Genomic DNA, 25,313 nt, shown 5'->3' with positions numbered 1-25,313 from the left:
GCTTTATTTGAACTGAGCTATGCCTGTGGCAAGCTATTAACTATCTACGAACACTGTGCCTTGTCTTTTTCTTTTTTAGTGTAGTGGAGCCTCACTTTAGAGCGTTTACCGTGACCCATCTTTGGTGTTGTGAAGTGACTGAGCTCGTGAACTGTCTACTGGAGGGCGGGGGGGAGTCTCGCTGCGGGGCAACTGTGGACCTCTGTCGCCTGTCAGCGCAACTTACATGATGCCGTTTAAAAAAATGAAGGGCGGTGCCGGCCGTCAGCAAACCGAGCCGGCTGTCAACGGCCCGCTGACGACCAGCCGTTCTGTGATTCTCCAGAACACACAGATGGCCAGTCCGCCCTTACCCTGTATTCCACCGGGTCACCGCGGCGCAGACGGACCCGGTGGAATACAAGATCTACCGGGTTTAGGAACCGTTAAGCAGAACCGAAATTGTGTATTTTGTATGGGTACCCGGCATTTTCTTATCGGTTCTCATATGGAACCGAGTTTCGGTTCCCAACCCTATACGTAACACTGGATCTGATGTAGAAGTGTGTGGCCTTGTTCTAAAAATGTTTTTGCATCTAAAGCTGTGATGGTAAAAATAATTGCATTGTGTCCTAAAAAACCCTGAAGATACAGGAAAGTAAGACAAATCACCTCCCAAAATAGATTAAGTTTACACTATCTGTTCTTGTTATCAGTACACAAAGAAGTCAATACTATAGCTAATAACTTTGTGTGTATTACTGTAGCTTGTTTATTTTCAGTCATTTGTATTTATTTGATTGGACTGATCCTGTTTGACTTGAAAAAGAACAGAAGCATTGATCACAGTATTGTGTGGTTACACAACAGCTAACAGATCAATGATGCACCAGATGGTCCCCGTATGATAGAGAGATGTTTGCTGTGTGCTCAAAAACATCCTCAGGCTCGGCCTTGTAAATGCAGACTCTGTAACCAAATTCCGACTGTGTGAATGTTTTTCAACTCACTCGCTGTTTTAATATCCTGACTTGTATAAAAAAGGCCCTATTAAGCTTCGTAGGGGTTTCCCTTTCCTGTAGACTAGTGTTATATAGGTTTTTGAGCATGTGAATGGTCTGCAAAGGCTACAATCCAAAATAGTTTCTCTCTCACAAATGATGGGAATCTTCTGTTTAAAGTGATGTTTAAAACTCAGTTAATGGAGCTCATTCACTGGCACTTCCACAAACAACAACCAACATAATTATTACATTCAAATGAAGTACATTATTCAAGTTTACATTAACTTGGGATAATAGCGCTCACCGGTCCGTGAGAGCGGGTGGAGCTGCAGGATTTCTGCTCAGACACGTTGCATACCGCTATTTTATTGTCATTTTTCGGACACCTTCAAATACTGCCAGACTGGTGAAGCCATTTTGGCGAGCTTGTTTTGCCGCGCACAGAGAAAAGTGTCATGTATTTTACGTCATCATTTTACGTTATGCGATCGGCTCTCGCGAACTGCATTTTTAGAGAGCTCCGATCGATCGTCAGAGAGTGAGTATCGGCCGATCGATCGGAGCATCCCCAGCTATAATAGACTTTATTTATTTTGTTAGCGCTTTTACAGGTGCTCAAAGTTATATGTTAGTTATCAAGTTATATGGCCTCTTTAAGATTTTAACAAGCTGTGTCTCCTATTTTCTCACCAGTTGTCGCCATACCACCATCTCCAAGTTCTTTGGGAACAAGGCGCCCAACTGTGCCGGTGCCTGCGACTTCTGCCGTAACCCCAAGCTGGTGCGAGCCCAGCTGGAGAAAGGGAGCTCCCTCAGCACCAACACCAAGGCCCAGAGCAGCCAGCCCTCAGGACCCTTCGGCTTCCTGCAGGGCTTCTACGAAGGAGGGAAGAAGGGCTACGGCTTTGAAAGGCAGGAGGAAGTTAGTCACGTTTGTAGCATAAAGTATATGTGAACCTTAGACTGACGCTGACGTCACACCTTGCAGGTTTGATGAAGGGGAAGAGGACGCGGAGGGCGGTGAAGACGATGGCTCAACGAGGAAAAAGGAATTTGGTAACCTCTACAAGAAGCAGATGACCATGCGGAAGGTAAATCAAAATCATCAACAGAAATATTGTCTTTAAGAAATATATTTTCTATTCCTGGAAAAGCCACTCCATGCAGTGTTTGGGTTTTGTTTTTGTGCTTCTGAATGCCAGCTGTTGGCAGCAGGAAGGTCTGTTGAGGCCCTCTGTTCGAGAGGACTGTGTTAAATCACTCCCACATGTTCAAACATTGATGTTGAACTATTTTTCCGCAGGTCCATGAAGAGATTTTCTACTTCAAAACACATCATCGATAAAAATAGGAATGGCACAGTCGTAAAATAGTAGAAAAAAACTGGCATAAACAATCACATAAGAAGTTTTTTCATGCCATCTTCACACACTATTCAGACCTCCCTTTAAAGCTCTTCATGTGTTTTGGTTTACATGTTAATCTCATGTGAGCTTCCAAGATGGCCATACCTGAAGTATATGTCTTTTTGGAAACATATGGATCATCCTGTAACGGGGAAGAAAATCAATATTCTGCAGAAGATACCTTTTATCATGCTGTGAAACATTTTGGAATCAGAATGAACTGATGCAACTCAGGATTTCCACAGTTTTTGATCTTTTTTTATGAGAAACTAAGGAAGTGACTGTTTAAAGCTGCAGATGAAGATATCCTCTATATTCCTTAGTTTGTTTATGGTGTTTGTTGTTGTAGTACTCACTTTGGCCAGGAGTTGAAAGTGCACCACTACCCCATGTTTCAAATTTAGAATCAAATAATTTGTGCTTTTGCCATATGAGGTTTGTTTTACATAACTTGCTCACTCACAATATAAGTAGTTCCTTGTGTTTAGAGCTAAAAAAGGAATTTAAACTCAACCTACATCAGAAATGAATACCATTTACAACATTACAACTACAAACACTTGATCCTTACAAAAAAAGTAGAATCGCCTACAAATTCCCCTTGCTTTTAAGTCAAACACACAAAATAAACTATTTAAATTGAAGACAAATAAATTAAATAAATTATTTTTTTCCTCACTTGGTTCTCAATGCTTGTGCTCAATGAGAAAATAACAGGAAAATAAGGAGAAAACTAAAATCAGTTATTTTGGCAGAGTTAAGGTTAAGTCTGAAGTGTTATTCTAGCAGAGTTAAAGGAAGTGTGTCATTTTAGGGATGGGTATCGAGAACCGGTGTTGTGCCGCAGATGGAAGGCTTGCCGTAGATTGAAGCCCTGTTCGCGGGGACGCGCAAACGTGACGTCATCGCCTGTATTGAGCGTTCGCTTAGTTTAATAAGCTTTTTTCTCTCTTTTGAATTTTATATTTCCCAAATGCCTGATACTGGATAACCACAAGTACTAAGCAATGATACAACAGTAATGATATAACATATATGATGTCAGACAAATGTGTTATTTTCAATCAAGCCTAAAGCCTCACACTATTAATGTTCCTTATTTTAAACTAGGTTTTTCCTGGTGTCAATGGGGAAGATCTGCACTGTTCTCTACATAACATGTTCAGCAGAGCAGGTATTTCTCCTGCCAGATATGGCACCCCCCCCTAAAACTTTGTCCAGGACAGTCACTACGTCACCAAAATCACACTGGTGTTGGCTGTTCCCCTCTAGTTTGTGCTCACAAAAGCATGTTACTCTGGGCCCAGCAGGTAAAAAACTAAAGAGGGGCTTCCATATCCGGCAGACCAGGTGTTGTAGCTGCCGGATATGGAAGCCCCTCTTTAGTTTTTTATGCTCGTGTGATGTAACACATGTTTTTTATGCTGTGCGCATTACTAATTTGTGGGAACATAATAACTAATTCGTGGCCACGCATTATTAATACGTATATTTTTCTCACCAATGTCACCAGGGGGACTCCGTAGATTAGAGCTTTGACACATATATCTTTATTTATATATGTATATAAGTATGATGACTTCCTCGGGCGATATCATATGGTATAGCTAATTAATCTGGGTCCAAACGTGTTGTGCCGACATGCAAAGGTTGTAAACTCTGGCTTATCCCCGCGTGGTATTATAGTAATAGCAAACAGCAACGCTCAACTCCTTTAATGGTATATTCATTGCAAGTGCAATAAGAAGCTACAGGGACGTTAACCTACGTCAGTAATATTAACTTTATTTAATACAAGATTTACATCATACACAGCCCATGTAGTATAATATTTTACAAATTATGAATTACAGCAAACATGTGCAATATAATCATTATTACAGCTCCGTGGGCTGGCAGTAAGGCGATATGGGTCCGTTCTTATTGTGCATCCATGGGTAAAGGTAAAACTCATCTAGTGCTGAACACGTCACATCACATGCCGGGCAGCGCGGTCCCGTGGTTTAGATGCGCGTTCATAATGCAGAGGGAAATAACTCTCAGAATAACGTTATTAGCACATTTTTACAACTTGGGGAACGAATGTTTTTAATAAGGGCTATACAAGTGTTCATACCATGGTTCATACTCGGTAGTTTATTTAGTTTTTAAAAAAGTATCCAACGATTTACAGACCATTCTTTCCCCATGTAAATCAATGGGAAAAAGTGTTTCCGGGCCTGGCAAACAAACGGAAGTGTAGTACCACAGTTTGGCCACCACGAATATTTTCATCTGAGTCCGGCGCACTTGCTATCGGTATATGTGATGTGTTAGCCTCTTATTATTGTTGTGAGACTCCCGCAGGTATGCCGAACAGAGCTAAGCGAACAAAGGTCTGGGTTCACTTTTAAATACATTTAGTGGCGATAGTGCAAGGTGCAATCTATGTACTCAATTAGTTGCTTGTAAAGGGGGAACACAAGCAACTTAATGAAGCATTTGCAAACGAGACAATCATTGAATCTTAAAACGGTGCAGCGTATTTGACAGCCTAAACAATGTGGCTGCTAGCGATACTGCTAGTGCTAATAGTGCTAGCAGTAGCACGCTAACAACGTAACTGTAGGAGACATAATGCTTGTTTTACCATGACTTATGACTTATATTTGTATCTTCATTTCTGTTTGCATCACGTTTAATTATTATTGTTTATCACTTCTGGCAATGGGTGTGGTTTGGGTATGCCGGTTTGGAGGATATGATGTAGGAAGAGGTGAATGGCGCTGTCATTTGTTAGACGCTTTTATCCAAAGCGATTTACATACATTCAATACTGTGGGCAATCCCCACAGGAGCAATTTGGGGTGAAGTGTCTTGCCCAGGGACACAACGATATGCTGAGAGCAGTGGAGTTTGAACTTGCTATCCCACATATGGGGTATATGACTCCCAATATTAATTGAAATGCTTTTATGGATTTAGAAAATAGTTGTATGCATTGATTTAAATTGACATGCATCCGCTAAGAAAAATAGTCCGTTGTACGTAGCAACGGCAGGAACTACTTCGATTGCGTTTTGAGGTGCTTTTTGGTTACAGATTTGAAAACATCGCTGCTTGCTTTAAAAGTAGCACAACTCATTATGTCAAACCAGAATAATATATGTACTCGCCTTTATCTTTTTTCCATCTTAGCCTTTTTACCAATTTCTTCATATCACAGTTTTGCATGATGTCACTGTAGGACAATGTTTTAAGGATCTCTTGTCGAGCTAGGTTGTCAGTTTGACATGTTTTAAAAAATGCCTCTTTTCATCCTCTGTCTGAGGGAAAACCCCAAAAAGCATGATAGGGCGAGCCAGGCGAGTTATTTTCTTTATTTTTGTCTGCTTCTGAGAAGCTAATGTATAAGTTATATAGTTATTTCTGCAATAAAATTACAATAAAATGACTGTTTAATCTTCACATCTTGTATTCATGTCTCTAATTTTGAGAACCAAATTATTGAAAAGTATCGATAAGAGTTTCGAAAAATACCGATAAGCGGTATCGATAAAATCCTAATGATACCCATCCCGACTCATTTCTCTGTACAATCTTATAATGACCCTCTGATTGTTCTCATGTTTCTTCAGGGAATGACCGTTCGGCAGGAAGGCTTTGTCCCTCCAGGTAAACGGCACTAGAAGAATACAATTATTATAAAATGTTATCCATTCCACTCTGTATGTCGTATATAACCTCTGTATCGTGCTGTGTAGATGATGACTGCCAACTGAGAGACGCCAGCAGTCAGAAGATCCCCAGACTCACTGTAAAGGTACCTGAACGCAGCACGCATTCCTCATACCTGCAGCACTCATTCACACTTCTCCAGGAATTCAGTGACTCGTGTCATGAGATGTGAACACGGGCGGTAGAGCCAACGGTTCAACAGCATAACACTAAAAGTGATATTGTTAAAAAGATGGTTTATACATTAAACAGATCACGTTTTAGTCCTGCAAACATTGGTATCAAATGTTGGCTTTCTACAGGATGAAAAACCAGTAGTAGTTTGGAATCTTTTGGACATTTTATTTATTTATTCATGAACCTTTTTTTTGTCTTGTATTTCAGGCCAGAGAGCACTGCTTGAGCCTATTACAGGAAGCGGTATATGGCCACCAGAGGGCAGATGACATGTTCAAGTAATTACACAGACACATGCTTTAAATACAGTATGTTATTTCACCCCACAGTCTTTCATATCTTCTCTGTTTCTCCACAGCGATACTGTGTCTGTAGCGGTCAACATAGAACATGAGGTCTTTAAGAAGAGTAGGTCTTCCAACCTCTATAAAGCTGCCATCCTGAAGAGGGTAAACACACACTGCTCTTCCTCTCACAGCATCAGGAAGATACGTTTCTAACATGGTTTTTATTGTTTGGAAGGTATCAGAGTTCAAGAGGACAGGACCTGGAGGAAAAAGTGATGACGGCAAGGCGGACAGCAGTGATTCTACGGACAATTTGTCGTCTTCTTCCTTTACAGAGAAGCTGCCGGGGTTCACCTCTGCATCTGAACTACACTCAGTAAGATCTACTTGCACTCACTCACACTTATGTTACCAAGTTACGCTGGTTAGTGCGGCTAGAGCAGCAGCAATTTGTTGAACAATTGCTAAGTTAATAGACGGAAAAATAATTGGTTAATCGCTTGAGTAATTTCCATGAAAAAAAGTCAACAGATGCTGTTTTTAGACATCAAAAGGTTCAGTTCCGTCTTTTTAAATTCAAATCAGATTAAGATGGTAGAGATTTAAAGATCTCCTCCCTGCTTGCATGCAAACACGAGGGCATGATGATATTACAGACAGAAGTGTAGAAAAAAGGATTGATTTGGTATCAATTACAAACCAGTTTGAATTGAGTATAATTGATTATATTAATATAATGACTTATAAATGTGAATTTGTAACTCATTTAAAAATAGTAGCGAAAAATTACGAGAAGGGGAAGTTTGAGTAACATGTTCAGAGTTTTGATGTAAAAGAGATACGGCTGTGGGCGCTCACACACATCATACACTAACCGTCAAGAGTAAGTGAAAAGCACACATTCACCAGCAATTTCTCAAATAAAAACATTTGTTTAGACCTATCATGTTTCTCCTCCCATGATGATTGTAGCCATCAAAATCAAAGAGTAGTAAAACTGAAAATAAAAAATAAATAAAATGTTAACTACTGAATAATATAAAGCAATATAAAGCTCCAACAATGTTTTTAGTTTAAAGGTCCCATGTCATGGCCATTTCCACTGATCATAATTCCATTGTTGAGGTCTACTAGAATAGATCTATATTGTGCAATTTTCCAAACTCACATTGGTTTCGCATACAGCATCTCTGTAAAGTATGTGTATTCAGCAGTATTCACTTTCTCCCCCCCCCCTCCCTGTGAGCCCAGTGTGCTCTGATTGGTCGGTACGAATTGCGCTGAGCTCCGTGGAGGTGTGATTTCCTTGTTTAGCAATACACAGCCAAACTCAACCTGAACACACACAAAGTCACAGCCGAAATAAGAACAATAAGTGTGGCTTGATATTGAGTAAGAAAAAGGTTTATAGGTTGATAAACGCTGTGAGAATGGGTCTGCAGAGAGAATTTCGCCGCGATCCCAACAGTCTGTTATCAGCCTGCAGCCAGGGAGGAGAGATTAGCAGATCTGCATGCACTGAGTGTGTGTGTGTGGATTGGTCAATTTGGACCAATCAGCGGGGGCTTAACGTAACGGCTCAGCGGGGGCTTAACGTAACGGCTCCGCGGACGTAACGGCTCCACGGACGTAACGTAACGGCTCCACGGACGTTACGTAACGGCTCCGCGGACGTAACGTAACGGCTCCACGGATTGGCTCATTTAGTTCCGGGTACGTGCTTTCGTAAGCACGTACCCGGAAGAATCAAATGGATGATGACGTTTCACCAACAAGGCGTTTTGGGGAGGTATTTTCTTTAGAGTTTTACTCGCTACAGGGTGTACTTTAAGGGTTTTAACTCTGCACACCGTTTACATGCCGAAAAACCTTCATAACACACAAGGGGACGTGTAATAACCGGAAAAGCATGACACGGACCTTTAACTCCTTACTTAAGCGAGCATCTGAAAGGACTTTGATGGAAAATGTTCCGGTATGAAATGAAAGGATCAAACATGGGGAGGTTAAATATTTACCAACCACTTGTGGACTACAATTTGAACTATCTGAGCACTTATACTCACTTTTTCAACAAGGACTTTAACACATTTTAGATATTGGGTAAGATCCGATTTTCTGATCTGGTCATGATATTATTCGAATTTGACAATCTGGGATTGACATTTGTGTTGTGGAGAAACCTCTGAAGTTGTGCCGGAAGTCTTCGAGATCTTCACAACACTATGTTAACACTTATTTAACTTTCAAAAAATCAACAGTCAAAAGAGTTCCAATAGAATAGAGGTTACTGAAGATCAGAGTACAGCAAACACGAGTCGGTCCATGGAGTGACTGGCTTTACAATGTTGCTTTGCCTTCTCACGCGTAGGAGGGTCTCAGGTACCAGACACCAGGAGGGTCTCAGGCCCTCCTTCTTGACCTTGACTTTTTCTATCACGTAGACACCATTATTTCTTCCACCATCCTGAATTTCCCTACTCAATCATACTTTGTTTGATATTTCGCCGTAGATTATCTTTAATGATGTTGTTTACGTTCTGGCCTAGGTCATTTTTAATGGTGTTTTGACCATGCTATCTTTATCTTTAACTCCCTTCCTAACTAAACAGGTGCAAGGATTCCCATAATGAGAACATTCCACCGATGAACAGTTAACGTTTATGAGCATGTATGCTTTCAATGATTAGGGTTGTTATATAATATGTCCCATACACACAAATAAAATCCCACATGTTCTCTACATTTTAAAGACCAACATTTTCATCTAGAAAATGATCAGCAAATTAATTGATGACGAAAATAATCTTGGAAGCAGAGTGTTCGGATATAAATGTTTTATTTTTGCCTATTCAAGATTCAAAGGTTTTATTTTCATATGCATAAAGCTACAGTGTAGAAATGGCAATGCAATTCTTCTGACCTCCAACAATGCAACATATATAATAAAATGCAAAATAAAAAGTAGTGCAAAAAGACTATATACATGTCAATAGAATATAGGATATGTACAAGAACAGAATATTAAATGAAGACAAAATTAAATACGGTTTATTGCGGTGATAACTATAAATAATTAGATTGCAAGTGGACAAACAGGAATGTTTATCGGGCACTTAGCAGAGCTCAGGTGTTTAGCAGTCTTATGGCCTTTGGGGTAAAACTGTCCCTGAGTCTGGTGGTTTTGTTTCCTCCAGATGAAGCGTAAGAGATTAGGTGCGGGCAACATCCTCCAGTCTTTTGCAAAGAAAGACGCACCGGAGAAGAGCCAGAAGGAGGAGGTGGTACCTGATACTACTACTAGAATATCTCCTAAAACGGTGGACGTCATTTCTGAAGAAGACCAAAAAGAAGAAGAAATCATCTTAATTTCCGATAATGAGGAGGAAATCTGTCCAATAGAGACGCTGGCGGTGAAGTGGTTCCAGTATATACCCGCCGAGGATATCGCCACTCCTGCAGGGTAAGACGCCCTTAAAGGTGGAAAAGTACTTATTTGACTTAAGTCAAAGTAGCAGTACCATTATGTAGACAAATGTCAAAGTCCTGCATTCAAAAATGTAATTAAGTAAAAGTACAAAAGCATCAGCATCAAAAGGAACAGTAGTCATTATGCAGAGTGGCCCATTTCAGAAAAAATATTTATTATAATTACAAATATAAGCCTTAATGCATTACTTTGTTTATCTCTCTGATGTAGCAGCTGGTAAAGTATGAGCATATTTTGAACGTTAACGGGGCCCCATCATGCTCATTTTCAGGTTCATATTTGTGTTTTGTGCCTCTCCGCTGACATGTTGACGTGCTTTAATGTTCAAAAAGGTCTTCATTAACTTATAACAGAGGTGTGGACTCGAGTCACATGACTTGGACTCGAGTCACATGACTTGGACTCGAGTCTCCAATGTGATGACTTGAGACTCGACTTGACAAAATCACAAAACACTTGCGACTCGACTTGAACACCAATGACTTGGGACTTGACTTGGACTTGAGCCCTCTGACTTGAGGTGACTTGATCATTTAATTCAGAGGTCTCCAACACGCCGATTGCGAGATGCCGCTAGAAGAGCAGACTCCCGTCGGGGAGAGCAGAGTCTCCAGCCGCTCCTACTCTTCCTGAGAATCCTTGCAGGCAGGGGCGGGTCTTTATTTAGCTGGGCCACCATGCGGCCAATCATATGCAAGGACACACTAGGATCATACCATTATGTGAAAGAAGGGTGGTGGGCAGACGCTCCAAAGACAGCAAGTGTAGTGGTACAGGCCAGATACAGAGCGACGGGGAGATGGATTGAAATGCAAGCGCGTCGGAAAAAATCAAGAAATGAGCAAAAACCGAAAAAAGAAGCAGCATCTGGCTGCATTTCTATGATATTGGAGAAAGCAAAGCTGAGTGCATGATTTGTAAAATGAAAATAACCTTCAGAGCAGGTTTTTTTTTTTTGGTAACCACAACCACTTATTGTCAGAGGTGGGAGAAGTTCAGATCTTGTACTTGAGTAAAAGTACCAGAGTGTAGGAATACTCGGTTACAATAAAAAGTCCTGCTTTCAAAATGTTACAAGTAAAAGTACAAAAGTATTGGCATCAAAAGCATATACTTAAAGTACCACCTGTAGAGGGATCTAGATTCAGGTGTTCTTTTCCCCATAGAGACCGCCTCGCTGCACATTATCCCTTGCATAAAGATAGATTGTGGGTCCCTTATGACATGTTGTACACAGTGGAAATAAACATTCTGGTCACCTTAACATCAGGGATCTTATACATTAAACTCCTTCTGAATCAAACCGTCACGGTAGCCTTACCTTACTGATCCCTCTTAAAATAGAAAATAACACGTTACTTTACCAGCAGAGAAAATAGATTATTAAATTATGAATGTGACTAATAAAGAGCACTTTGATTATTAAGTATTATTCTGTTGATCGATGTCATTACATTTGGTGAAAAGCACATAATGACTTGTTAAAGACTCATTTTGTCAAAGTTTAGGACTTGGACTTGACTTGAACTTGCCCATCCTGACTCGGACTTGAGCGCAAAGACTTGAGTCTTGACTCGGACTTAAGCGCAAAGACTTGAGTCTTGACTCGGACTTGAGCGCAAAGACTTGAGTCTTGACTCGGACTTGAGCGCAAAGACTTGAGTCTTGACTCGGACTTGCAAAACAATGACTTGGTCCCACCTCTGACTTATAATAATACATACATGTTTCATTTGTTGATTACACTTTGTATTATTAATCTGAATCACACAGACAGAAGGATACTCAGGAAGAAGACGAACCTATTCTAATAGAAGAGGTAAGTGTGTGTGTGTGTGTGTGTTTCCTCTCCGATCTGAAGACGTATCTCCCGTATCTCAGTGACTGATGGTGTGTGTCTGTGATTTCAGGTGACGTCGCAAAAAGCGTCCTCTCCTCCGGCGAAGAGATGTGACCCCTCAGGGAGAGGGTAAAGATTGAGCAGTTCTTCAAATCTTTAATCTTATTATTATTATTTCAACCAATAGTTTGCCGTTGAATAACTTCAGCCTACCTTCAGCTACAGAAACCATTAAAATATCAAAATGTTCAGCCTTTTCTGGACATGATGGGAAACTTTCAACTTTTTCAAAATATGTTGTACTTTTGGAAATATTCAGCTTTTTAAACTCTTTTTTTAACATGTAACTCAATGGGAGGAGCCTTCAAATCCTCTTGGATACACCTTGCGCCAAATGCTACTCCTTCCACATACTTTCAGCTAGAGACTTCATTCCAACTGTAAAATGATCACAAGACATTCAGCTATAACACTTGTTCTTCAGATTTGTTATATCTTTTACACTTTTTGAGATATTTAACTTAGTTTGGAGCTTGGTAAAGAGGCTTTCTTCAGATTCTAACATGAGTGTGTATTGCGCAGCTCGTTAAGGCTAGAGTGCGTGATGTCACAGCTAGAGTGGAGGACAGCTTGAAATTCGCCTTCATATATTTTTTTTAACATAAAAAACGTAGGAAAACCTCTCCTAGAAAGTACACAAAAAGCACACTTCAGATGCTCAGAGTTCTTGAGATGCTTCACGCGTTAAAATTTCACCGATATCTGCTACTTAAATTCAGCTATTTCAGGAAATTGAGGCTATACATTTTGTTGTTTATACCTTTTTTTAAACCTTTTATTTTAAATATTAAGCTTCTTCACTATTTGTCCTACTCTTCCAGTTTAACATTTCACTTTCAAGTTTTCAACAAAGTCATTGCAATGCATTTGAGCTGTAACAATTTTGATTCAAATCATTTCACTTTACTGCATTTCTCCGCTAAGTTCAGCAACACACTTACTTGGTTTTTGTAGGTAAAAAAACCTACAGAGACCATTCAGCTAATAAAGTATTATGCTTTTTCTGCATTTTCAGCTAAATTCAGCAACAAATGTACACAGTTTACAGCATTCACACGCATTTTCTGCAGGAAATGCATTTTCTAGTAATACACACATGTTTCATTTGTTGATTACACTTTGTATTATTAATCTGAATCACAGACAGAAGGAAACTCAGGAAGAGGATGAACCTGTTTTGATGGAAGAGGTGAGTGTGTGTGTGTGTCTCCGATCTGAAGACGTATCTCCCGTATCTCAGTGACTGATGGTGTGTGTGTGTGTGTGATTTCAGGTGACGTCGCAAAAAGCGTCCTCTCCTCCGGCGAAGAGCTGTGACCCGTCAGGGAGAGGGTAAAGATTGAGCATTTCATTAGTGCGAATACTGTGCAACAGTTTTTCTACATCTCACACTCCCTAAAACCACACACCCCTTCAAAAGAAAAGCCATATAGATATAAGGCTACTTGAACTTATACTACTACGTACATCTGATATCTAACTCCTTCAGCCTACTTTCTGCTACAGAAACCATTCAACTATTAAAGGTCCCATGTCACGGCCATTTCTACTGATCATAATTCCATTGTTGAGGTCTACTCGAATAGGTTTACGTTGTTCAATGTTCCAAACTCACATTAGTTTCTCATACAGCATCTCTGTATAGTATGTGTATTCACTCTCTGTCCTACACGCCTTGTTGGAGCTCCTGCCCCCCCCCCTCCCTGTGAGCCCACTGTGCTCTGATTGGTCAGCTCGCCCACTCTGTATTCAGTGATTATGTGTTACAATGGCGTTAGCAACCAGAAAATGACACCAGTACGGACAAACAGATGGGAATGCTTCGTGGGGTCTGGGTGCCGTGTTGGCGGGACGTTGCGTGGCTCGCTACTGTGAGGAGGGGACAGTGTGAGCTGGGTTCATTTCCTGCTTGCTGCGTGGGATCTGCGAGACTGCGAGACAGTGAATGGACGCGGGAAGCGGGGGGTGCTGAGGGGGCTGCAGCACCCCCATCTGCAAGGCTCCACTAGCACCCACACCCCCGCACCCCAAACGCGGCGCACCTACAGTGCAAGCACGCCACAGTGTAAGCACGCCACAGTTTCGCCGCTGTGAGGCTCCACTAGCCCCTCCCCCCCCCAGCGCATCACAGTTTTGCTACTGAGAGAGTGTGTGTATGAGGAGCTCCACGGATTGGTCCATTTGAGGGTTTGGGACTTTGCAGACCGTTTACACGCAGAAAAAGCTTACCGGAAAAGCATGACATTGGACCTTTTAAATTATTCAGCTATTTCAGGACATTGAGGCTATACTTTTTGTTGTTTATACCTTTTTTAAACCTTTTATTTTAAATACTAAGCTTCTTCACTATGTTTCCTACTCTTCGAGTTTAACATTTCACTTTCAAGTTTTCAACAAAGTCATTGCAATGCATTTGAGCTGTAACAATTTAGATTCAAATCATTTCACTTCTCTGCATTTCTCCGCTAAGTTCAGCAACACACTTACCGGTACTTTGGTTTTGTGACTAAAAGCAGCTACAGAGACCATTCAGCGAATAACATATTTAGCTTTTTTCTGCATTTTCAGCTAAATTCAGCAACAAATGTACACAGTTTACAGCTTTCACACACATTTTCTGCAGGAAATGCATTTTCTAGTTCCATTTTCACTTTCATTATACACACATATTAGAGCTTTCTCCATTTTCATTCAGCTCAATCTGCAGAGCCAACTCATAGAAAGATAACAGGAAGGTGAATAATACAAATTTAAAATAAATAAATAAGTGGAAACATAATCCAAAAGAATAGATAAGGGAAAAAACAAGATAATATAGATTCTTCTTTTTTAAAAGGCCACTTTGGTCAGGATGCTGAGACCCTGGAATGGTTAGGAAGATGTAGGGAATTGAGATGGAGCGTATTTTGAAAGCACTAAACACTTCTAGCTAGGGCATGTCTCCTTATCCTTTCTTTTATTAAAGTGAACTAGTACACTTGTCTAATAAAAAATACATGTTTCATTTGATGATTACATTTTGTTTTATTAATCTGAATCTGCAAAATAACTAGTGACTAAAGTTATAAAACAAACGTAGTGGTCACAGTTATTGTCCTCTGAATTGTACTGGACTAATATAATTAAGTAGAAATGTAATTACCTCAAAATACAACTTAAGTACAATTCTTTAAATAAATGTATAACATATCTTGAAGAACCATTTCTAGAAGAAGTTGATTTAAAATGTGACATCTTTTCCCTCTCACACAGACAAAAGGAAACGCATGAAGAGGAAGGACCTGCTCTGACAGAGGAGGTGAGTGTGTGTGCTTCTCTTCTGCTTAGCGGTTTTTATTTTTTTTAACTTATTCTATGGTTAGTGAGCTGAGCTTGTGATTTTTGTATTTAATTTCTTTCTTTCTCTGTACAGCACTGTGGCCCCTCAGAGAAAAGGGTGACCTTTAACCCCAACGTGCAGGAGCGCCCTCTGATCCCCGCCAACGAGCCCGTGACGCTGAAGGAGGCGGCGGACATCGTGGTCCGGTACCTCGACCCGTTTTATTCCAAGGGGAAGTTTGCCACCAAGGTAAGAGGGAGAGATAAACCCACAACAGCTCCTCTCACTACCAGCCTCATAGTTTAATTTACCCAGACTGCACTCTGTTTGGCTTTTTCAATAACCCTAAATATTTAAAATCCTCATTTAATTTGATATACAACTGCTTTGCATATCATAATGTATAAAGTAGCTTGTTATATTTTTTGGAGTTTTGTCTAGAGCAGGGGTTCCCAAACTGTGCCATGCCAAGGACCCCCATATAGCATTATCCTCTTGCGGGGACCCCCCTGTTGCACTTCTTTTTTTTTTAAATGATGAGTACATTATGATGGAAAATATGACAAATTAATCATACAGATTAATATATATTTGTATTAATAATTAATAATCAGTTATTCTTCTAAAAAAAAAATTTTGTATTTATCTTTTATTTGTCATTCACTACATTCATTGTGTCTTCTGTTATAAACATTCTTAACACAATATTAAACAGTAATATCAACAGTAAACATATTTTTAAAGTGATTTCTGTCTTTATAATATTATATAATTTTGAACAGTACTATGAACAATTAACATATATTTTGTATTATTTTTGAAAGCTACTTATGCCTTAATAATATGATATATAATATTCAACAGTAATATTAACAATAAACATATTTATATTCATATATATAAACATCAATATTTGCTACATCCATGCTCTCATCCAGCTGCAGAGCGAAATATTCACTAGCTCTCACTTGCTCCAAAAGCTGAGCAGATACTCAGGCCCAATCCCAAACCACTCCCTCGACCCTACCCCTCCGTGACGGAGTGAACTCCGTCTGTAGCCACACTCGCAGCTCAACGAGGCTCCCTCCTGTCAGATGGAGGGAGTAAATACAGCGGCAAGCTTTGGGACGGCCTCCCCTCTCCGGCAGAAACAGGAAATGCCGTAACTGTATGTAACAACGATTTCAAATCAGCATCTCTTTGACAAAAAGTTTAAATAAATAACTCAAATAAAACTCCTAACATCTTTCATTGTGTTTCAAAGCTCTTTTAGTTTTAAACCTGATGTTTATAAGCTTCTTAGTTTTTGCAACGGTCTGTAAATATACACAACTTTATAATAAAATGCACACATTTACCTTTTTCCAGACTAAACACAGGTATGATCCTAAGTTAAAAACATATGAGGTTATCATGAGGTTGTTAACATCGCAGTTTATCAGTGGATGTTTGCTGGAACTATTGTAAACAGCGTGTTTCCTGACGGACACACACAGCGTGACTCCGGTCAGGTAGAGACCGGTCTCAAGTCAGCACCGATGCAGACTCGCTGTTTGAAGGCTTGATAGCCCACTCCCCCTCCCCACCGCTCCACATTCGTTGCTTTGGAACAGCCCTCAATATGGCGGACCCTCCGCGCGAACGGAGGTGTAGGTGTAGGTGTAGGTGTAGGTGTAGGTGTAGGTGTAGGTGTAGGTGTAGGTGTAGGTGTAAGGTGTAAGGTGTAAGGTGTAGGTGTAGGGGTAGGGGTAAGGGTAGGGGTAACGTGTAAGGTGTAGGGGTAGGGGGCAGAGTGTAGGGGGCGGTTTGGCAATGGGCCTCAGTTTCGCTCTCAGTAGCGGCAGCTCGATTCTGATTGGCTTGAAGGGCGGTCCTGTGATTTAAAAAAAAAATATATATATATATATTAATAAATAAAAAATATTAAAAGATTGGCATCAAAGGACACATAGATCCCCCCTGGCGGCCCCCCGGGGGGTTGGGGCCCCCACTTTGAAAAACACTGGTCTAGAGTATTCTAACTTATTCTATGTATTGTATTATGTAAATTATTTAGATCCCCTATATATTTACTGTAGATATGTCTATATTTACTGTTTATGTTTTTGTATTTATTGTTTTTCTTTCATTTTTCTTTCTTCTATATTTAACTCTTGTTTAATAACTTGTTTTATTTTATTATTATTTTTTTGTTTAATTCCTTGTTTTTATTATTCAATTTTCAGTGTATTTTATGAAATGTTCTATTTCATGTTTCATTTCTTGTCTATATTATCATTTGTATTCTATTTTTAATAATTCTCCAAAGCTTTGTTGACATGCTGCTGTCACAAAAGAAAGTCCCAATTTGGAATCAATGAAGTCGATCTTATCTAATAGTTTCACGTTAGCAGTGAGATTAAACGTATTCTCAGCTGGTGTTTTCTTTGGTTGCAGGAGCTGTTTAAGTCCTTTGCACGCTTTTTATCTCACTTCCTCACCGAGGGGAGTAGTAAAGGGAAAGACCAAGGTAAGCGGGATAAATCATCTAAAAGTTGTGCTCTGCTGCATGCGATCGCCTCCTCTTAAACTCCTCTCTGTGTCTGCAGTTAAAGCTGAAGCCAAAACTCTCATCAAGAAGTTCTTCACCAAAGTGCAGCACTGTAAGAGCGAGGCGGACTGGACGCACCTGAGGAAGCTGCATGATGGGAAGAGGAAGTTACATTATTTTTGAAGGGTCAAGCCCTTCCTCTTTTTCAGTGCCTAAGCTTCTCTCGTCCCAGCGAACTCAGCCAGATCCTGAATGCCTGCGGAAAGAAAGCTTCATTAACTGCTTTGTCGGGTTTATGCCGATGATGAAGCACTAACGTGAATTTAGAGAATTTTGTTTATGTTTCCGCTTGAAAAGTGTGTACACTGTACATGTCTTGTGTTCAAAGTATTTCATAATTAATGTTCTGTAGGCAGCCATTGTCCTTTGTATGTTTAACCACAATGACACTTCTACGTTACTGCACTCAAGTTCATTATATCGCAAAACATTTGTTATGTCTCTGCAAGTTCATATTTACCTGAAATGGATTCAATCCAAAGGGCTCTTAGAATACACAAGACTTACAAATGACATTTAGCCAAAGAAACACCTTGTGGACATTGCAAATGCATACTTGGAAGTCATTTGGTACAAAACGTACAATAACACTGGATTTCCGTTTGTTTTTTTATTTGAAAAAGAGCAGATTGTTCTGTGTTGCGGGGCCTAATATTATTGCCCTTGCATTGTGAATGGACATGCGGTGAAACTGTCCCGCTGTGTGTTTATTTTCTTGATTCAAAGACAAACCAAAAGTTGTTTTAAATGTGGTTGTCTCTTAACAAAGTGAGAGGATCTTTTTGGCATTTTCGTTGTAAATATGTTGTTTCCGATAAGGGAAATGTTCCTTGGTTATACTGGCCGTCTGTATGTCAGGCTGTGAGAGGCCAGAGTGTCTGTCTCCACAGTCAGGAAGAGGACAGGAAGAAGTGATGGACAGAGGCCTGGCTGTGCAGTGAACAGTCAGTCTGTGCTCCTACATGTTTACAATAAACTGTATGTTGAACAGGACTAACCTCAGAGTGACACCCTGACTGAGTCTTTATTTCCAACACAAATGTCTTCAATTGGACAATTAAACTTATTGGAGGGCTGGGGGGGAGGAGGAGAGGTCCGTGCCGGGGACGCTGTTAAATAGACTATGACGTCAGCCCTTGTGGTGCTGCCTTCAGGTGCCTCTTGTTACTTAGGGCTTTGCTTTTGGTGCGTTTAGACAATGAAAGAGAAGGATTGTTAATGGTGAAACGACTGAATAAATGTAATGACAAAGGATGGCCAGTGTTAAGCTAGGGAAAAAACATGCTCCTAGATAACCATCTCAAAGTGTTTATAATGAAGTTATAATTAAATTAAAATAATTGTCTTTACCACAAAGTCAATTATTAAAATTGCCACAGAGACAGTCCCACCAGGTGAAACAAGCTTTTGAGAGCCTAGGAATAATATTACTCTTTTATTTTATACTGACTTTCTTTGTATTGTTCTGATGTACAATTAACCTGAGAGCATTAAAATGTATAGGATGTTATAATACTATAATATTAAATAAATATGTTGGATATATCATAGTAATAATGACAATAATAAGGATCATAGTTATTACTTAATTTGCATAGCACGTGTTTATGGTTTAAACAAGGGCAACACGTTAATTTATATAAAATAAACGAGAATAAAGCAAAACAAATAGTAACATGAGGTTACATTGTTTTGTTTTTTAAATGGAAGACAATTAAAATAATTCCGGTCAAAAGAAGGAGTGGCAAAACCGAACCAAAGAATTAAAAACAACAAAAAAACGAGTTTATATTTGAAGCAATGATTCGATTATTTGGCATCTCAAGATTGAAATATAAAGTCAATAAACCACACCTATAATTAGTCACTATGTAGTCACACCTTCGTCAAATATTTGAACGCAGAACAACTTCCAAAAAGGCAGCGATGGTGTTAATGTGCCCACATCCCAGGCAGCATTTCCGAAAGCACTTGAACGCCGCAGCAGCTTCAGCCACTGAGCTGCCAACCTGCGTCTCACATCACAGTCGCACAAACACTGAGGAGACACAGAAGAAACATTGTGAGGACACAGTGTGTGTATCCACCAGCTGGTGCACACCACACACATTTTTACATCATGTATGAACAGCTACGTCACGTGTTTTTTTATTTAATATCTGCAGACGGTTCAAGGAGCAGGTGCGCTGCCGGGATTTTGAGTCTTCATTTGTCTTGAAGGCTTTCACTGCGCCGCTGTTGTTTGTTGTCACTTCCGGGCGAGTCTGAATTAGCAGATCATCACATCGCCGGTGAAGAAGAGGAGGGAGAAGAAGTTGATGAACATCGATGCTCCGTGCAGGCAGGATGGAGGAGTTTGTGACGGAGGAAGAGGAGCCGTGGTACGACCAGAGGGACCTGGAGCAAGGTGAGCATCTCTCCCATCACTCCCATCACTCCCATCACTCTCCCTTTATTAGGCTCCAGTGGGGGGATGTCACGCAATGCACAGTCACCGGATGTCTTTTTTAATTTTTTACTTGTATTATTCATTTTTCCGATTTTACTAGCGACGATTCCATTAAGTTGGTCTTTTAATTTGGATTACTATTATTTATTTCGTTTTTATTATTATACAAATGATACATTTGCCATATCTTCACTGTAGCTACTGTGCTATGACAATAAAGCCATTGAATCTGTATGAGTCCCACAGAGGGGACATTTACATTGTTACAGAAACAGTAAAGGGGCAAAACACGAATAAATAGGCATGCATACAATATTACAGATATAAATTACACATACTACTTTCAAACCTATCCAGGGAGACAATAAGTACAGTAACAGTATTTTAAAAGTAGTAGAAGTAGTCATAGCAGCCAGATACCAGTAGTGAACAATCAAGTTTATATTGCACAGATATTACAGATTGTAGTAACTAAGAGATGTAACAATGTTAAAGTGTTGGGGGGTTGCACACTGTAAAATACATTTCATGCGCCAATGCACGCACCATGAAAACTGTAAAGCACTGTCTGTCTCTGCGTCTCTCTGCTCTCCACCTCCGCCAATTACTATGATCTTGTCAGCGATGCTTCCCAGAATAGTCCTGCTGTCTGGCTGAGTGATGCTGTCTCTGTTTCATCTCCATTCTTGCAGGGTCACATCTCAAAGCCCACTCCTGTCCTCCTAGTTCTGCTTCTTTTTTTTTAATCCATCTAACATTTTGTATTCACTCTGCTGGGTTCTAAGACTGGCTGACAAAGAGGGATGTGATGATCTGGCATTATTTATGGGAAAATACAGAAAAAACTCAGCAACGATTTGTTTGTGACACTCACCTATTTCAATATCTACCCAGTGAAAGCATTATTTAAAATACATAATAATACAATAATTAGTTATGTGTTCACCCCGGACTTGTTTCCACTATGCTCTGATGGTGTGTAACATGCTAGTCATTCCACATGTTTAGCAATGTAACACCTGGTCTATTTTCTGTAACTATAAGGAGATAGTTATCTTTGCTTTGTCACAGTCCTGCTGCAGTCATGCTGCGACCTTAAATGCCACCGAAAGATAATGCAATCCATCAGGAGTGTTTGCCTGATGCAGTGCTCCCTCTCAGTAATGACTTAACCGGATGCACTTTCATCAGCAGTGCATCTCCCCAGTGTGTGTGTCCTGCTGCATCGACCCCTCCCCTGATTACCTGCTGACCCAGAGAACTAAAGCAGCTTTATGTCTCATCATCGTAGTCCGAGAGAGAAGAGACGCAGTTGGGTTTTGCCGCTGTGTGTGTCTCATCTCAGCCCTGCAGCTCGAAGCCATTAAGCCCCCCCCCCCCCGGCTGATCTGATTAGGGAGCCCCAGACTAGACCTCCTTAGATCAGAGATTTCAGCTTCAGGGTCAAATTGGAGGCTTCGGCCTAACGTCATCCTGCATGAGCTCACCATCAGGCAGGATTTTTTTTGCCCCAGAAATGCTGCTGTTATGCAACTGCTCGCCTGCCAGCTCTGAGATTTGTTGACCTCTGCGTTCATTTTGATGTGGCAAACATACGAAGAGAGTCTGTGCAGATGGCGGACGGGTGATGTCATGTTTGTGTCGGCTGAGGAGCATGTGATCCAACGTGAGGACGGTCAGGGATGGAGGCCATGTAGGGATGCAGCTAGAGATTATCTTCATTATTGATTATTCTAGGGATTATTCTCGTGATTAATCGTTTGGTCTGAATGTCAGAAATGAGGGAAAGATCCATAGTAGGTTCTCAAAGTCAATGGGAGGCCTTTTTAATATCTTGTTTTGTCATTAAACAAAACCAAAGATATTTAGTTTATTGTAAAATACAATTGTGAAAATCAGGAAATCCCCATATTTAGGGGCTGAAAACCGATTTTTCTGCCATTTTTGCACCAAAAACCACCAAAATAATCAATTATCAAAACAGCAGACGATTTTTCTGACAACCGACTATTCAATGATCTCCCATCACCTCTAATGTCTCTGCGAAAATCGATTGAATGTCTTTTTTTTTGTTGTAATAGCAGATTCATTTTAGATTAAAAGACCAAACAATCACAAAAATGGCGGCTAATTCTTTTTATGACAATCAACTCATCAATTAGTCGACCAATCGGTGCAGCTCCAGCTTTCTTCATCATGTGACAGCCTTTTGTTTCGTTAGCTGTCTGGTGTTATTTCTTCAGCCTCCTCTCAGCTGTGCGCACGATTCTGACATTACATAACTAAGAGTTGGCGCGTGTCGGCCCTCAGAGGCAGAAACAGTGCAGTGACTGAGCTGAACCCGGGGGGTGATGCTGTGCTCTCTCCTCACACACACTCTCCTCACACACACTCTCCTCTCATTATCACTCTGCAGCTCAGACCAGTGTTTTGTTATAAAGACTGCATTTTTTTGAAACAGGAAGTCACAGCCTGTCCCTGTCTCCCTCGACAGCACTGGAGACAAATGTATCATCAATGGCTGTGAGCTAATGATGCTTGTTAAGTATGTTATATAAAACATTTACACGTGCATACAGTAGCAGTACAATCTAATCTCTCCCTGTCATTGCTCACGCCCAGGCTTCTGAAGGTTACTTTAAAACATGTATTACGTTACTAGTTTCCTGATATACAGGCCTAATGATTCTATATTATCGGCTAGGCCTATATCTTAGTAAGGTTTACAAATTAAAAGCACTACACATAATTGTTGTCTAAAGTGTTTTTGGGAGTTTTCCTTTCCTGTAGCGTTTTTATTGCATGTACAGCACTTTGGCTTTACCAAAAATCGTTTTTTAAATGTGTTATATAAATAAAACTTGATTTGATTTGATATAGGTTTGTGCATGTAAATGGTCTGCTAAGACTAAAGACTAAATCCCACTTGTGCTTTTATTGGTTAGGGTTACACATTTGATATGATAGACTAAGGGTCAGGACATCTCTTAGAGGTGGACCAATCACAACAGAGCCCGACCAGCTAGCCAATCAGAGCAGACTGGGCTCTGGGTTTCAGAGCACAGGCAGGATGAGAAATGTAAAGAGCTTTTTGAACATTAAAGCATGTAAACATGTCACAGTAGAGACACAACATACAAATATGATCCTGAAAATTAACATAAAAGCAGCACTCATTTCCACGCAGTGAAAGCATTATTTTAAATATAAAAGCCATAATGAAGAATGGAAGATTTGTTGGTTTTTCATCTTGTTACATGTAATCCATTACTCCCCGAGCTAGCTGACGCCCAGCACTCTGGTGGTCAAACCCTTCCTCCATATCCAGTAATGGTGTCAATGGCTGTCTCTGTGTCCTCCCGTCTCCACTCCTCCACTGCTGTGTTGTTCTGCAGAGCCAGCCGGATTATTATTATCATCATCATCCTCATCCTCATCCTCCTCCTCCTCCTCCTCCTCCTCCTCCTCCTCCTCCTCCTCCTCCTCCTCCTCCTCCTCCTCCTCCTCCTCCTCCTCCTCCTCCTCCTCCTCCTCCTCCCCATTCCAGCTAGGCCTCCTCTCACCAAACAAGATGAATAATGTATGCTGCAAGCTGTGTTGTAAAAATAACAGCGACTGTTAGGCTGGCGTCTGCTGTGTTTCAGTGAGCAGATGAGTACAGGATCATTATGATGTGCCATGTTCATCGTTTTGTTTTAAAATGGTGCTTGGATGATTATAACTTAAGGGTTGTTGCGTCTTTAATTAATGATGGAAGTGTGTTGTTAGTAGAACAAAAAGCTTTCACGTCAGCATCTCGAGAGAAAAAAGACTGAACATCCGGGTTTAGAACACTTAAGGGATTTAATCAAAAACAGGATGTTATGTTTGATATTTTAAAGTCATTTCCGAAATGAGGTAGCCTGTTCGTGTAGGGTGGAAACGCTTAATGTTGGTGAATGGGCAATAATTAAAGTACTGTACTTAAAGGTGGGGTAGGTCATTTTGGAGAAACCAGCTCGAGTGCGCTAGAATTTGAAAATACACAGCCGGAAAAAATCGGCCACTTCCTTACAGAGCCCCTCCCCCAACACACACGAACGCGCACATGACCAATGAGGGCACGAGATAAGTTTGTGCACAGATGGAAGGCTGACAGGCAGGTAGGCCATCCAGTTACTTTAGCCGGGCCGGCTGCTCAGATGATTGGTCGTGCTTTTTACAGCGCTACGGCTTCCACAGATGAAATTTTTTAATGGATTTTTTGTCAAAGCACTTCAGATATTCATTGCTATCGGGATGTTAAGAGCATTCCATGGAATATAACAACAAGTGTATCTCGAGCTGGTTTCTCAAACTTACCTACCCCACCTTTAAGTACATTATTTAGCTAGTAGTTCTTTGCTTGTGTACTTCTATGTTATGCTACTTTATTCTTCAACTTCACTACATACAGGGATATAATGCATTTTGACTCCACTACATTTATCTGACAGCTTTAGTTACATCACAGATTAATACTTGTTTGAGAAAGAGGCTAAACATATCCAATATATTACAATAAGATAAGAAAGAAAGTCTGTCTACAACAGTAAAATGCTACCAAGTGCAACAATATAAAAAAATCTATAATTTTAATACCATATTTAATCAGATATAGCAAATGGAGGCCATTTCTCTCCAGAATGGGTACTTTTACTTTAGATTTTTTTGTGAGATTCTGAATGCGCAACCCTTAATCTTAATGGAGTATTGTGACATTAATGTACTTGTACTTTTACTTAATTAGATCATTTGAATACTTATTTCACAGCTTTTGAATGAGCACCTCAGCTGCAGCGAGTGCTTCTCTTGAGATCCCCTCACTCCTTTGTTAAAGAAAAAGTGTTTACCAGTGAACTCAGATGCTCCTCTCTCGCCCCTCCCCCCTGTTTGTGTCTGCTTTTCCTTCTCGCCCCCTGTCAGACCTGCACTTGGCAGCCGAGCTCGGTAAAACCCTCCTGGAACGCAACAAGG

General features: G+C 40.4%; 1 protein-coding gene across 2 annotated transcripts in view; it reads left to right on the top strand.

The window, feature by feature from the left end:
- The window catches only part of recql5 (RecQ helicase-like 5), a 28,670-nt gene extending 9,799 nt beyond the window's left edge, over positions 1–18,871 (top strand). The window contains exons 8-23 of one of the 2 annotated variants that reach the window (XM_079644504.1): positions 1,677–1,895; positions 1,972–2,074; positions 6,007–6,043; positions 6,133–6,191; positions 6,491–6,561; positions 6,642–6,732; positions 6,806–6,946; positions 9,768–10,033; positions 11,834–11,879; positions 11,971–12,029; positions 13,104–13,149; positions 13,234–13,292; positions 15,213–15,258; positions 15,373–15,528; positions 17,716–17,788; positions 17,868–18,871. In XM_079644504.1, the coding sequence (XP_079500630.1) occupies positions 1,677–1,895; positions 1,972–2,074; positions 6,007–6,043; positions 6,133–6,191; positions 6,491–6,561; positions 6,642–6,732; positions 6,806–6,946; positions 9,768–10,033; positions 11,834–11,879; positions 11,971–12,029; positions 13,104–13,149; positions 13,234–13,292; positions 15,213–15,258; positions 15,373–15,528; positions 17,716–17,788; positions 17,868–17,992 (1,597 nt within the window). In that variant the 3' untranslated portion in view covers positions 17,993–18,871. The remainder of the gene's footprint in view (positions 1–1,676; positions 1,896–1,971; positions 2,075–6,006; positions 6,044–6,132; positions 6,192–6,490; positions 6,562–6,641; positions 6,733–6,805; positions 6,947–9,767; positions 10,034–11,833; positions 11,880–11,970; positions 12,030–13,103; positions 13,150–13,233; positions 13,293–15,212; positions 15,259–15,372; positions 15,529–17,715; positions 17,789–17,867) is intronic. The other variant, XM_079644505.1, reaches the window with a different exon arrangement.
- Positions 18,872–25,313: the final 6,442 nt, after the last annotated feature.

The sequence above is a fragment of the Notothenia rossii genome (assembly GCF_949606895.1).
Source record: "Notothenia rossii genome assembly, chromosome: 8".
In the NCBI taxonomy this organism is placed as follows: domain Eukaryota; kingdom Metazoa; phylum Chordata; class Actinopteri; order Perciformes; family Nototheniidae; genus Notothenia; species Notothenia rossii.
This window is presented reverse-complemented; position numbering and strand designations above follow the sequence as displayed.